Source organism: Saccopteryx bilineata, chromosome 2, assembly GCF_036850765.1.
Source record: "Saccopteryx bilineata isolate mSacBil1 chromosome 2, mSacBil1_pri_phased_curated, whole genome shotgun sequence".
NCBI classification, from domain to species: domain Eukaryota; kingdom Metazoa; phylum Chordata; class Mammalia; order Chiroptera; family Emballonuridae; genus Saccopteryx; species Saccopteryx bilineata.
In genome coordinates, this window is record NC_089491.1 from 231,547,604 (window position 1) to 231,561,337 (window position 13,734).

The 13,734-nt window shown below is 43.1% G+C and overlaps 1 protein-coding gene across 7 annotated transcripts in view; it reads left to right on the forward strand.

The window, feature by feature from the left end:
• Nucleotides 1-13,734, forward strand: part of TIAM1 (TIAM Rac1 associated GEF 1) — a 309,396-nt gene that overhangs the window by 212,667 nt on the left and 82,995 nt on the right. For all 7 annotated transcript variants that reach the window (XM_066259555.1, XM_066259556.1, XM_066259552.1 and 4 more), the window contains one exon: nucleotides 5,866-6,038. In XM_066259555.1, the coding sequence (XP_066115652.1) occupies nucleotides 5,866-6,038 (173 nt within the window). The remainder of the gene's footprint in view (nucleotides 1-5,865; nucleotides 6,039-13,734) is intronic.

Genomic DNA, 13,734 nt, shown 5'->3' on the forward strand with positions numbered 1-13,734 from the left:
GCAGGGTTAGTATGTGATGGGATAGGTTAGGTGTGTTGGTAAGTGCAAAGGACAAGTACAGGATGAAGAAACCTGGGCTTACCTGGTGTGGTGCACACACTAGACCATGTGACATTGGACTTCACCGACTGGTTGGTGTGGGACTGTCCAGTCCTGGAGGCACAGAACATTGGAGAGCCCTGTACCCCGGGGGACGAGCAGGATTTGGGTGGGCCCTATTACTCCTGTGTCAACTATTGCTATGATGCTTGGGAAAACAGGAAAGGAGCCTGTTAATTAGGTGATAGGTCTTGCTGTACATCACCGAGACCCACAGTCACAGTGTCTTAAGCAAGATAGAACTTTGTTTCCCTCCCAGCTTCCGGAGTCAGAGCATCTATGGTTGGTGTGGTCCTCTTTCCTCTGAAGTCATCAGGGGCTCAGCTACTCCTAGAGTATTGGCTAGCTGACCAGCAGGTCCGCATTCCAGTGGGAACATGGGGAAGTGAGGGCACTACCTGGAAGTTGCCTGCATCGCTCATGCTTCTATCTCATTGGCCAGAAATGAGTCAGGGCTAGCTGCAAGGGAGGCAGGAATGACAGCCACACTCCTGTGTGGCAGGCATCCCGGGAGCACACAGCTCTCCAGAACTCTTATGTTCTGTCAACTTGTGCAGGGTAGTGGCCTATGTGTCCCATGCTGCTGTAGTTTTAGGGTGGGATGTCACATTCCTTTTCATGTCCAGTTATTAGATTTGCTGGATTATGACTTCTCATAATGTTCTCAATGTTCCACTTCATAGAACATGTCAGGAAGAGTCAGGTACTTTTTCATGTTCTTTTCTCCTGAGAAAGGACCTGCATGGTTTGAAGTTGAATAAAAAGTTGAATCCTGGCAAGCATAGCATTTTTTGTGGAAAACTACATGAAATGTTGATGTTAAACTTTAAAATTTATTTGTTGTGCTAAATTAAACACTCTGTTATAGCACACGTAAAGTATATACTAAAAGTTTAGCACTGATACAAAATCAGATGTTAAACTTGGGAAAAATTCTATCAGTTTACACACGTGCACGCTTGGCTTTTGTTTTTCATTGTGAAAAGGCTTATTTGATGTCCTGATCCTGCTTGTGAAACACAGATGTTCAGCCTGAGGGACCACGTTGGGGAATTGCTGCTGTTCTCTCTCAGGTGTGACCTCCCTTGCCTTAGTTGGGAGGCACTGCAGTGTCGTGGTCTTGAGGGACCTGGATCATGCCGGCTGCTCTGCTCCCCTGGGGGTGGGATGAGAGGAGATGGAGGGGAAAGGCCCCTTCTTTACCTCCGGCTCCTCCCCCACTGTCCTCAGCACCAGACACTGCAGCCTCTGTTCTCCTCTGCATTCCATCTCTCATTTGCTTTATTAATTTGTGCTGAGTTTTTAATGGCCTGGTCCGAAGAAACCTACCCCTACCCTCCACCAACCCCATTACAGTTACCTGAGGTCCTTTCTGAGTTTTGCTCCCACACTTGCCGAATCCTGGAGTTTGGAGATGGAACCCTGTCTTGAGGATGCTATAACAAAGTTCCACAGATTGGGGGCTTAAGCAAAAGGAGCTTATCTTCTCATGCTCCTGGGGCTTCAAGGTCCAAGAGCAAGGTGTCAGCAGGTTTGGTTTGTTCTGAGGCTTGTCTCCTTGGCTTCCTTCAGTGTCTTCCCATGGTAATCACCCTGTACCTGTCTAGGTTTAAATTCCCCTTCTTATAAGGACAGCTGTTGCCTGGCTGATGGTGGTGCAGTAGACAGAGCATCAATCTGGGATGCTGAGGTCCCAGGTTCAAAGCCCTGAGGTTGCTGGCTTCAGTATGGACTCATCCAGCTTGAGTGCAGGCTCACCGTCTTGAGCACTGGGTCACTGGTTTCAGCGCGGGCGGGGGATCATCCACATGATTCCATGGTCACTGGCTTGAGCCCAAAGGTCACTGGCTAGAAGGCCAAGATCACTGGCTTGAGCAAGGGATCATTGGCTCAGCTGGAGCCCCCCTCCCGCCCCCCTCCTGGTCAAGGCATGTTTGAGGAGCAATGAACAACTAAAGTGCCACAACTATGAGTTGGTGCTTCTCATCTCTCTCCCTTCCTGACTCTGTTTCTGTGACTCTCTCTGTTGCTTAAAAAGAAAAAGGACAGCTGTTTTATTGGATTAGGGCTCACCCATATGACCTTACTTCACCATTATTACCTCTTTAAAGACTCTGTCTTCTAATGCAGACACAACCTGAGTCCTGGATTAGGACTCCAATGTAGGAATTTGGGCTGGTATATATACTTCAGCCCACAACAGGGCCCCAAATTTGTTTTTTCAGCAAGCTTCCTGGTGATTCTTAAAGTACATTTGAGAGTAGCAGTGTTGGAATAACAATAATTAGATGTTTTCTTTACACTTGGGACATGAGAGAGGATGCTGTCTTGTGTTTGCTGTCCCTGTAGAATAAATGGTCAGGAAGCCAGGGTGTGGGTGTGGGTGTGCAGGAGCACAGCTCACAGCCTGTGAGAGGAGGGAGCCCTCATGTTTTTGGTGACCTAGATCTGAGTGACACAGTCTGCCAGGATCTAGGCCCAGAACACAGAGCCACTGAGTTTGTTTGTTTTTTTTTGCTTCTTCGTCCTGACAGGTTCCCATTATATATTGATGTACTCAGGGCTGGTCCTCGCCTCTCAAACGCTAGGGTTGCTGCTGAATTTTTCTTAGCAACACTTGAATATTGAGAATTAAAACTCAGAGCTCCTGGGAACTGTGGGATCAATTTCCCTGAAGATTCTTTTACTTCAGAATAATTAATTAAAAAAAAAAAGACTTCATTTAGAATTAGTCTCTGGAGTGTCTCCAAGGACAACCAGAGAGCGAGCAAGTGACATGCAAGTGAAGAGGGGGCAGCCTGTCATTGGTGGAATGTGCACCTTCCCGGCTTGCTGCTTCATGCTTACAATTGGGACAAGTAGGTAATGGAGTGAAAGCCTGTTTTAACGAACCATCATGCATGATTTAAAGCCAAAGCTGAAAAATTATAGCAACAGCGATTTGGAAAGACCGTCAAGTGTCCAGTGTGTGCACATGCCGGGTTGTGCGAGGGTCGCCTTATTCATCATCCACAGGCTTCTCTCTCTGCTCTCGACCTGTGGTGCAGTTCTGCTGTGTGTCTCCTCCTTAGTAGTGTGGTGTGAGCTCTGAAGGTGATTTAGAGCCGGGTTTCTCACTGGGGACACTGTTGACCTTTCCCGATGATTCTGTGCTGTGGGGTCTGGCCTGGGCACTGTGGGTGTTCAGCAGCACTCCTGTCCCCTGTGCTCTGGATGCCCGGACCACTTCCCTCACTGCACCTCCAGAATGTGACCCCAAAATTGTCTCAGCATCACCCCATGTCTCCTGGGGGGCAAAATTGCCCCACTTTGAGAACCTTTAGTTTGGAGGAAAATAGCCTTCTCTTTTCAGTTTTTTCTTATATTTATCTCTGAATCAATGCTAGCTTCAGACATGGAAAAAGAAGGTACGGATAGTTCTGCAATGGGGTACAAATATTCATGGAAAAAACATCCCTGAAATCTTCAAAATGCTAAAGATATGGGAAAACAGGATCAGGGCATTCTATTCAGTAGGTATGTAATCACACCAAGTTCTCAGTGTCTCACACACACACACACACACACACACACACATATATAAAAAACGAAACCAGTTTTACGATAGGCTAATTGCTATAAATAAGAGTTAAGCTTCTATACCATTAACTCTTTTTTTGGGGGGGATGCTATAACAAAGTTCCACAGACTGGGGGCCTAAGCAAAAGGAGCTTATCTTCTCATGCTCCTGGGGCTTCAAGGTCCAAGAGCAAGGTGTCAGCAGGTTTGATTTGTTCTGAGGCTTGTCTCCTTGGCTTCCTTCAGTGTCTTCCCATGGTAATCACCCTGTGATTATATATATTATACGTTATATAAACGTATAATATAATATATATATAATATTATATATATATAAAACGTTATATAACAAAACCAGTTTTAGGATAGGCTAATTGCTATAAATAAAAGTTAAGCTTCTATACCATTAACTCTTTTTTTTTTATTTTTTATTTTTATACAGAGACAGAGAGTCAGAGAGAGGGATAGATAGGGACAGAAAGACAGGAACAGAGAGATGAGAAGCGTCAATCATTAGTTTTTCGTTGCGCGTTGCGACACCTTAGTTGTTCATTGATTGCTTTCTCATATGTGCCTTGACCGCGGGCCTTCAGCAAACCGAGTAACCCCTTGCTTGAGCCAGCGACCTGAGGTCCAAGCTGGTGAGCTTTTGCTCAAACCAGATGAGCCCGCGCTCAAGCTGGCGACCTTGGGGTCTCGAACCTGGGTCCTTCTGCATCCCAGTCCGACGCTCTATCCACTGCACCACTGCCTGGTCAGGCTATGGCATTAACTCTTAATAATATTGTAACACTGTGGGACATTATAACAAAATGATGTGGGAGAAACAGTCTTACTTGAGGACATGCTCTGTATACATGTGGCTCTTTAACCCTAAACGAAAAAAGAAACCAACTAAAAAACCCCCAAAACAAAAACAACAAAAAAAACAACTCTGTCAAAAGTACTCATCTAGTTAGTATCTTAAATCTGAACAATGAATACCACATAAACACATTTTTAATGAAGGGAATATAAGTTGATTGGATAGAAGGAAGAATCAGAAGACAAGAGCAATAATCATGAAATCCTGACATGCAGGATTCCCATACAATCAGCCTTCTAAGCAAATCTTGGGGTCAAACAGCACAAAGGGAAAAGTTGGGACATGAAGTTGCATTCTAGTATGCTGCATTTGGCTGAGTTTGGGGGTGTTGCATCCACAGCTGTTACGTGTGAATGTGAACTATTATGGGCCAGGAAACATTGCCTTTGAACTAATGTGGCTGTTCCATCAGCCCACGTCATTCTATGTTACTAGTCACAAACGTGTTTTGTGGAACTCATATTGAAGCTAGGTAGATTGTGCTTTTGAAGGCTTTGCAATTCACAGAGTATGGCTCTTGCTTGTTGTAGGGAAGATGTTGAAAACCAGCCAAGTGGTTTATGTTGAAGTTACAAGAGTCAGCAAGTTGGGTCTGGGTGTCCCTTGAGATTGGTTTTGATGCATTGAGAGTAAGTGGTCAACTAGTCATCACTAATAATGTGAGCCTCACATTAGATGATGTTCAGGTTTGCCTGTGAAAGGCTTCCATTGCTACCGTCTCACTAGCTTCACAGTAGGAATAAGGATGTGGTGTATTTATAGAAAAACACTTGATAGAAAAGGTCTGAGACTAAAATCTATCATTTCTTTCTTTATTTTTAAAGCACCTAAAGCTAGTATAATATATTGTGCTCTCCGAGGGGATCGTCAAGAAACCCAATAAATCGTGTCTCCTGGTTGCATGTCTTGTGAGACACACAGGGAGGGGTCTCCAGTGGGAGCATGCTGACCACCAGTCCTTGCACGGTGCTTGTCACAGTTCTATGGAAATGTGTTCTCAGTCACCAGTGGCCAAGGAGCCCTAAGACCCTGATATTCCTGTGAAGAGACTTGTATAAAATATTCTAGAACACATGAAGATTCTTAAAGAACACATGAAGATTCTTAAAGGGCATGCGTAAGGAGTCCCGTGTGGGTCAAGAAGGTGTGATTTAAGATCTTTCCCTTTCTCTAAGCCCACCCATGACTTTCGTTACAGGCACAACCCCTACCCTTTACACCTGAGATTTCATACACTCCGGAGTCCAGCCCTTTCCTGGTGACAGTCACAAGCCATGGTCTCTACTGTAGACCTTTTGCTGGACAGGTGCCCAGGACTCATGCAGCCCCTCTTCTATCTCCAGGGTGCACGCTCCTTTTCTACGAGACCGATGGCAGGTCAGGGATAGATGCCACCAGCGTCCCCAAGCATGCCGTGTGGGTGGAGAACAGCATCGTGCAGGCTGTGCCCGAGCACCCTAAGAAGGACTTCGTCTTCTGCCTCAGCAACTCTCTGGGCGATGCCTTCCTCTTCCAGGTTTGTTGGGTTTTTCACATCAAATCTGAATCAGATCCTTCTCTCCTGCCTGAGCACCTGGCCCTGTTTTCCTGGTAGTGGTGGGTTGTATCTGCTCCTTCTAGAAACAAAAGTGATGAAAGACAAAAGCAACCTCTCGATGGAATTGCAGGAATGATCAAATTCCCAGAAAGTTCTAAGCCCAAGGAGGGGTGTCACTTGAATTGGGGAACCTTGTTCTACGTGCCATGGATTTCATTGTGATCTTGATATCATTTGTGTCACACTTTAGAAAAGGGATCTGAGTTCCTTAATTTAGACATGGTTGAAGCTGTCAAGATTTTTCTATCATAATATATTCTATTAGCAATCATTAAGTAAAATAATGACATTCCAGAAATGACTAGCTATTCCCAAATTGGGTCACTTTTTCATCTTATCAAATCTTTGTTCCCAGTGTTCTGGAAGAGTGACTGTTAATTGTATTATAAAATGTGCTATCATGCTAATCGCTTTGGAGTTACACATTTGATTTTATAGGGAATCCTTTGAGTTTGTTCAGTTGTGATACACTCTACTAGAACTTACTGTGGTATTTTTTAGGAAGGCTTCCTGCATTAATTTTTATAATCAGGAACTGCTCAAATGTTTATTCTATACTTCCTGTGTGCTGTGCCCATTGCTGTTAAGAATACCAAGAAAATTTTGACAAGAGTTCCTGTACTTAATGTGTTTACATTTAATACTGGAGCAACAGATATTTATAATGTGGTAAAGTCTGACAGTGAATATTATAGGAGAGCATAGGGATGAATAGGGTGAATTAGACAGTGAGAATATTCCATGCAGGAGAGAGAGTTGAAACAAAGGCATGGAAGAGAGTAGTAGGTTATTTCAAAAACAAAGTTTTTGGGTTTGGTTCCTAAAGTTAGTTTTATTTGGGAAATTAAAGTAATCAATATAAAATAGTGATTTTTGTTTGTGAGCAGAAAAAATGTTTTCCTTTCTTTAAATTTATGACATAAACACACATAAATAAGAGTGCACAAAATATGCATGTATCACTCAATGATGTATCACAAAGTGAATCTGTAACCACCACCTAGGTCAAGAAACAGAAGTTTCTGGCACCCTATAAGTGACCCACTGCCCACATTCACACTTGCAGCCTACTAGTGGAATAGAGTGACTATGTGTTTTATCATCCAAGTCACAGCACTTTTGTTTATCTGGGAATATCTTTACTTCACTTTCATTTTGCAAGGATAGTTTTCCTGGATATAAAATTCATGATTGACAGTCTTGTTTCAGTGCTTTAAAAATATCATTCCATTGCCATCTGGCCTCCATGGATTCTGATGAAAAATCATTTGTTAATCTTATGAGGATCCCTTTTATAGATAAGTTGCTTCTCTGTTTTTGCTTTGCGGATTTTGTCTTTTGTCTTTAAACAGTTGAATTATAATATAACTATTGATTTCTTTCAGTTTATTTCACCTGGAATTTATAGAGTGTCTTGCATGTGTATGAGGGATGTGTGTGTATGTGTGTGTGTGTGTTATATCACATTTATAAAGTTTTAAACCATTATTTCTTTGTGTGTGTGTGTGTTAAATCACATTTGTAAAGTTTTAAACCATTATTTCTTTGTGTGTGTGTGTGTGTGAGAGAGAGAGAGAAAGGGACAGATAAGGACAGATAGACAGGAAGGGAGAGAGATAAGAAGCATCAGCTCTTCATTGCGGCACCTTAGTTGGTCATTGATTGCTTTCTCATATGTACCTTGACTGGGGGGCTATAGCAGAGCAAGTGACCCCTTGCTCAAGCCAGTGACTTTGGGCTCAAGTTGGTGAGCCTTGCTCAAACCAGATGAGCTCAAGTTCAAGCTGGTGACCTTGGGGTTTTGAACCTGGGTCCTCTGCGTCTCAGTCTGACACCCTATTCACTGTGTCACCGCCTGGTCAGGCAACTATTATTTCTTAAAATAGTTTTTCTGCCCATTTTTTTCTTTTCCTTCTGGGACTCTCATTATGTTTATCTTTGTATGCTTGATGGTATCCCAGAGGTCTCTAAGACTCTGTTCATCTTTCTTCATTCTTTTTTTGTTCTGTTCCCTAGACTGGATGATCTCAATTGATCTACTTGAAGTTCATTGTTTTTTGTTTGTTTGTTTTTTTAGCTAGCTGAAATCTGCTTTTGAGCTCTGCTGTTAACATTTTCACTTGGTTATTCTACATTTCAACTCTATAATTTATATTTGGTTCTTTAAAAATAATTTTGGTTTGGTGAGATATCATTCTCAGTTTACTTCTTTAGACACGATTTTCATTAGTTCTTTGGAAGTATTAAAAGTAGTGGATTTAATGTCTTTGTCTAGCAAGCCACCATCTGAACTTTCCCAGGGACAGTTTCTACTGAGTACTTCCTGTCTTGTTGTGTATGTGCTATACATTGCTGTTTCTTTACATATCTCATACTCTTCTAGTTGAAAACTGTGCTTTTTAAATATAGCAGATCCTCAACATCATTTTGTTCAATGTTGTTTTAATATAACATTGATGAGGTTCCATAGGAACTTATATCAGTTAGGCTATGGTAAAATTGGTTTTGTTATACATAATTTTGAAACAGTTCCCAGAGTCTATCAGTGACATTTAGTTAGGACTTACTCTCATATCCTGTGGCAACTACTGAAATCAGATTCCAACCCCACCCACCCCTAGAGCTTGTTGTTGGTTGTTGTAATTGTTGCTTGTTTAGTGACTTCTCTGAATAAAATCTTTATTCTTTGTCATGTGTGACCACTGAAGTGTTAATTTAGTGGTCAGCTAATGTTTGGAGAGATTTCCTCAAGTGCCTCCTAGTTTTTTCTAAATACCTCTGTGTCTTAAACACTCAGCTAGCTAACACTTCTGCCCTGGCCTTTAACTCTGCTTGCACAGAGCCTCAAGGTCAACCGGGGGGGAGGGGGAGAGGGGGGAAGATAGGATCTTTCAGGGTTTTCTGGGTGTGTGCATAACCCTGTACACGTATGTAAGCTGCTGGATTCTTATGACTTGGGACATCTCATTCCCCAGATTTTCCTAATGTTTCTTGGTTATCTTCTTTTCTTTTGTTTGCCCCAGCTGCTGTCACTACCTCAGGTAGCTGTGACATTAAGCAGTTGTTACTAATTGTTTTTCACAAATACCACTTGAGTAAAGGCTGTTTGCAAGAATGAGTTCTGAGTCAGGTCAAATAGCAACAAGCCCCATGAATGCAGATTTCCTGTGAACTGCCCAAGAGGTCACGTAATGACAGTTCTCTGAGAATGTTGTTTAGTGGGCCTCCAGATCCTTTCTGGCCTGTGTAATGGTTGCTAGACTGCTGGCTTTCACCTGGTTGTGGAGATCAGGGAGTGGAGGAAGGGAATAGGGCAAGCTAGAGTGCCCCCACATTTTCTATTCTTACTGAGATTTAACCATTTTCCCAATAAGTGTACCTCAGATTGTTGCAAGACCTAGTTTCCAGGATCCTGAAGAGTTGGATTTTTAAAGTGTTTGCTAGTGTTCTTATTATGGCTACAGAGGAGCAGTTTTTTGAGGTCCTGCTTTCCCTTGTGTTGAGGACAATCACCAGGACGCTATAGAAATGAGACAATCTGGGGACTTACAGCAGCCCTATTAGCAGTAGTGTCAGGTTAACAGGTGTACGCTGCAACAGCTCCAGGCTAGTGGGGATTATGGCAATCTTTTCATGGATACATTTGGTTTGGTCTCAGTTTTGGGGAACCATTAGCAATGATAACTGTGTGTGCTCTTGTGCCTGCGTTCAGGATATATGTCTGCATTGCTCTTGTTATGTACCTAGGAGAGGTCTTTCTGTGTCATGGGCTGTGTGACATTCAGGTTTACTAGATATCGCCCAATAGCTTCCAGAGTGGTTGAAATAATTAAACTCCAAACCGCAGCTTAGGAGAGTTCCACTTGTTCCCATCCTTGCTCACACTGGTGGTGTCAGAGCTTTTCTTTTTTAAGCGGTGAATGTGAAGAGGAGCACATCTTAATGGGGTTACTGGCCATTCCTTTATCACCTGTGTGAAGCCCTTATTTCTGGGTACTGGTTTTTCATTGGGTTGCCTTTCTTTTCTTAGTGGCCTGTGGCGGATTTTTACATGTTGCTTATGTCATCTCTTGGTTGATTATGTACGTTGCAGATATCTTCTCCACTTTGTGCTTACTTTTTCCTCTGTCCAAGGATGACCGCTGTCATGCCGAAACTTGCACATTTTAATGCATTCTCTTTTCTCAAGTCTTCCTTCGTGGGTTGTGCTTTGTGTGTTCTATTTGAAAAGTCGACATGGTTTGAGCCATGGAGATATTCTTCCATATAGTGGGTAAACCATTTTTTCTACTGCATCTGTATTGCTTTTTAATAATGAAGTGGAAATCTATTGGTAACAGTGAAAAGTGACTTCTTCTCATTCTTAGAATTAAGCCACTCACTGGGAATGTTTCTAAATTGTAATTCAACTTTGGCCACCCTGGGCCACTGCGCAGGTGAGATAATAGTCTGACTGGTTTCATTTGCACACCTCTGATCTGAATTCCTTTTGGAATGACCTTCCTGGCCATGAAATTGCTGGTGAAATCTAAATACCCAATTGATCGCATTGCATAGAGTTCTTTTGTGGCAGCATAGGACCTTATTCAAGTAAACGTCTGTGTCCTCATATATGGTGAAATTTTTACACTCCTTATGTGGGATAGAGCACAGAGTAAACCTTTCAGAGAACATCACTATTTCTTGGAGCCCACAAGGGCATTCTGTACCTTCTACTGATGGGGATCCGCAGAGCTCCGGGGGGCCCATTTGAAAGAAGTTTGTGTGTGTGGGGTGAGGTGAACGCAGAGAGATCAGCCTGATGATGGAGTGATTGATAGACTACTCCAGTCCCACAGTTCCATGCAGTGCAGTTCCCAGAGCCTGTGTGCTGCTGTTAAAATCCACCCTTGGAAGGAGCTTTGTGTTACCAGCTGCAGGAATAAAGGATTTTGTGTGCCGGCTGGAGGTGGGAACGCCCAAGTGTCTGAGCAGCCTACCCAGAAGGAGTGTCATGCTGTGGGCAAAGGGCACCCACAACTCCTGCACTTATGCTGTCTAGAGTTCTTCCCTCTGACTGAATGCCAGAAATAGCGCCAGTTGCCCACAAAATACCATTTCCTCACAGTGCTCCATTTGCCTATTACTGGAAAATGTCACATACAGTTCCAAAAAGCTCAGTGACTTTTTTTTGGGGTAGCATATCCTAATTCCTATATTCAGTGCCTTGAGAACATACTTAGCCTACAGGGTAAGAATCATACAATTATGTATCTAAAGAAGCGTGGAAGATACTGTGTCTAGGGTCATTGCCTTTCCATAGATTTTCCATTGCATTTTTCTCTTGTCATTTAGAAAGTCACTCGTATGAGGTATAGCAGACATACTGAAAGAGCCTAGTAAAAAAAATAGTATTTACGCCATTCTGTTGAATTGGGGATTAGTGTGATAGGTTGCAAATTGAGTAACATCTAGAAAATGCTCCATAAATGTTACTTACAGTTACCAGTTAATTATAAAGAAAAAGACTGGTTCCCTAGTTCTACTTCAGTGAGTATCTTTCCAGAAGCTGAGTGTGGCTCCCCTGGGAAGGCCCAAGGATTTGAGTTTTATCAGGCTGTAGGGAGCACATGAAAGTGCCAGGTCTGGTTCTACATGTCAGACTGGATGAGGGTTGTTAGGACAAGGGAAGCCAGCTTAGGGGAAACCTCAAAATCACCCTCCACCAGGAGGCATCGGTGGACTTGGGGGGGCGTGAGGGGTCTGACATGTTGGCCTGGAGTGGGCACCATGTCTTCAAGGCCCCTTGCATCTGGTCATCCATTGCCCATTGCCTGACTGCGCCTATGCTGGGAAGCTCCCAGCTTTTCAACAGTCCGAGTTGTAAGCCAACGCCAAGTTCTAGAAAGTTCTTTGTCATGTTGAGTCAGCTCTTTCTGGCGACTTTTGCCTTATCCCTTTGTTTCTGTAGTGTTTTCCAGAGTCTAAACCCAGTCTGCTAATTTTTTTCCCATGACCTTTTAACTGTTTGCAAATAGCTGTGACTAACCTCCGGCCATTAGTTAGGCATCCCCACCTAAGGTGTCTGTTTTGTTTGCCGCCCCCCCACCCCATTTGATTCCTGTTTTCTCTTCCTTGTCCTCCTGTAGGTAGCGTCTCCAATGCAGCCACCCCATAGAGCAGCCTGCCGCCCTCATTTCCCCCACAGTGCGGGTCATCAAGTCCTGAATTTGTCAGAACCCACAGTAAACTGTCCAGTCATTCTGAGTGCAGTACTTGCAACCAGATGCTCTCCATTTTCATTGAGTAGATTTTTCAAACATCCCCCATGCAGTACTTATCTTTGTGGTACTTTTCCTTTTAAAGACGGTGCTGAAATCATCTTGGATCCTAATTTGTTCTTCCCTAGCATTTACACGCCTCTTAACATCTTGTTATCTGCAGATATGACAAGCTGAATGTTTGTCTTTCTCTTTGTTGGGCTAAGTGTTGCCTTCATCCATAGCTAAGTCCTCTCATTGCCCTGCCTCTAGCGAGACACTTCAGGAATATTACCCTTGGTTCTGGCATGGATTTGTTGTGGAGAAGGGTCCCCTGCAGGATGTGGGAGCCCCAGGCAAAATTTCTTCATCTATACAAAGAATTTGACTCACCCCAAATCAGTGTGTCCATAGCATTCTGGTAGTTCAGTCTCATGCAACCTTAGTTAAAAACTACAGATAAGCTGCTGAGAATGAGCCACTCACCATACGTTTCTAGCTGAGAGTCCCTTAGGGCTTCCTATTGAAACTGCACAGGAGGTACAGAACCAGAGAACTGCCTGGAGGGGTCACAGTGCACAGTCCTCCTGGCTCTGAGACCTTTCAAGAAGGGGGCCCCATTTGCTGAGCTCTCCCGGCAGTGTGGATGGAGAGTATGGATGAACTCGCGAATTGGTCATCACAGACAACACATGGCCTGCTGTTGGTGTGTTTAAAGGTTTCCACACACATGATAAAAGTATAGTATAGAAGTGTAATTGTGGCCACACCAGACGTGAGTATATAATTTGTGTGCTAGTATGTGTCATCCAAATAATATATTACTGCCAGCATTTGTCTTTCTTTTGACATTGTTTGTATTAAGTCATATGAGCACATTGTTTTAGAAAATTCAGTGGACTTTAAAGATTTTATTTGTTGATTTTTAGAGAGAGGAGAGAAGAAGAAAGTGGGGGGAGGTGTGGGAAGCATCAACTCACAGTAGTTGTTTCTCATATGTGCCTTGATCCTGTAAGGCCAGGATTTTGAACTGTTGACCTCAGCATTCCAGGTCAATGCATTATCCACTGTGCCACCACAGGTCAGACTTTAAATTAACTTAAAGTGAACTTGTCTTTCCTTACCCACTCCCTTCTGCCTCACTTCCTGAGAGCAACTATGATCAACTATTTTAGCTGGCTGTTTGTTGTTTTTAATTCCTTTTACCCTCGATTTCATTAACCTATTTAGACTATTTCTTATTTGACTTTGGACACTAATTACTGACCTTCTTTGTGGTAGATGAGTATTTAGCCGTACGATATTACAAGTCCTCCTTTTCTCATTCCTGTGTCGTAGTATGAAAATTTAAGATTGACTCAGTATTGTTCCCTTTT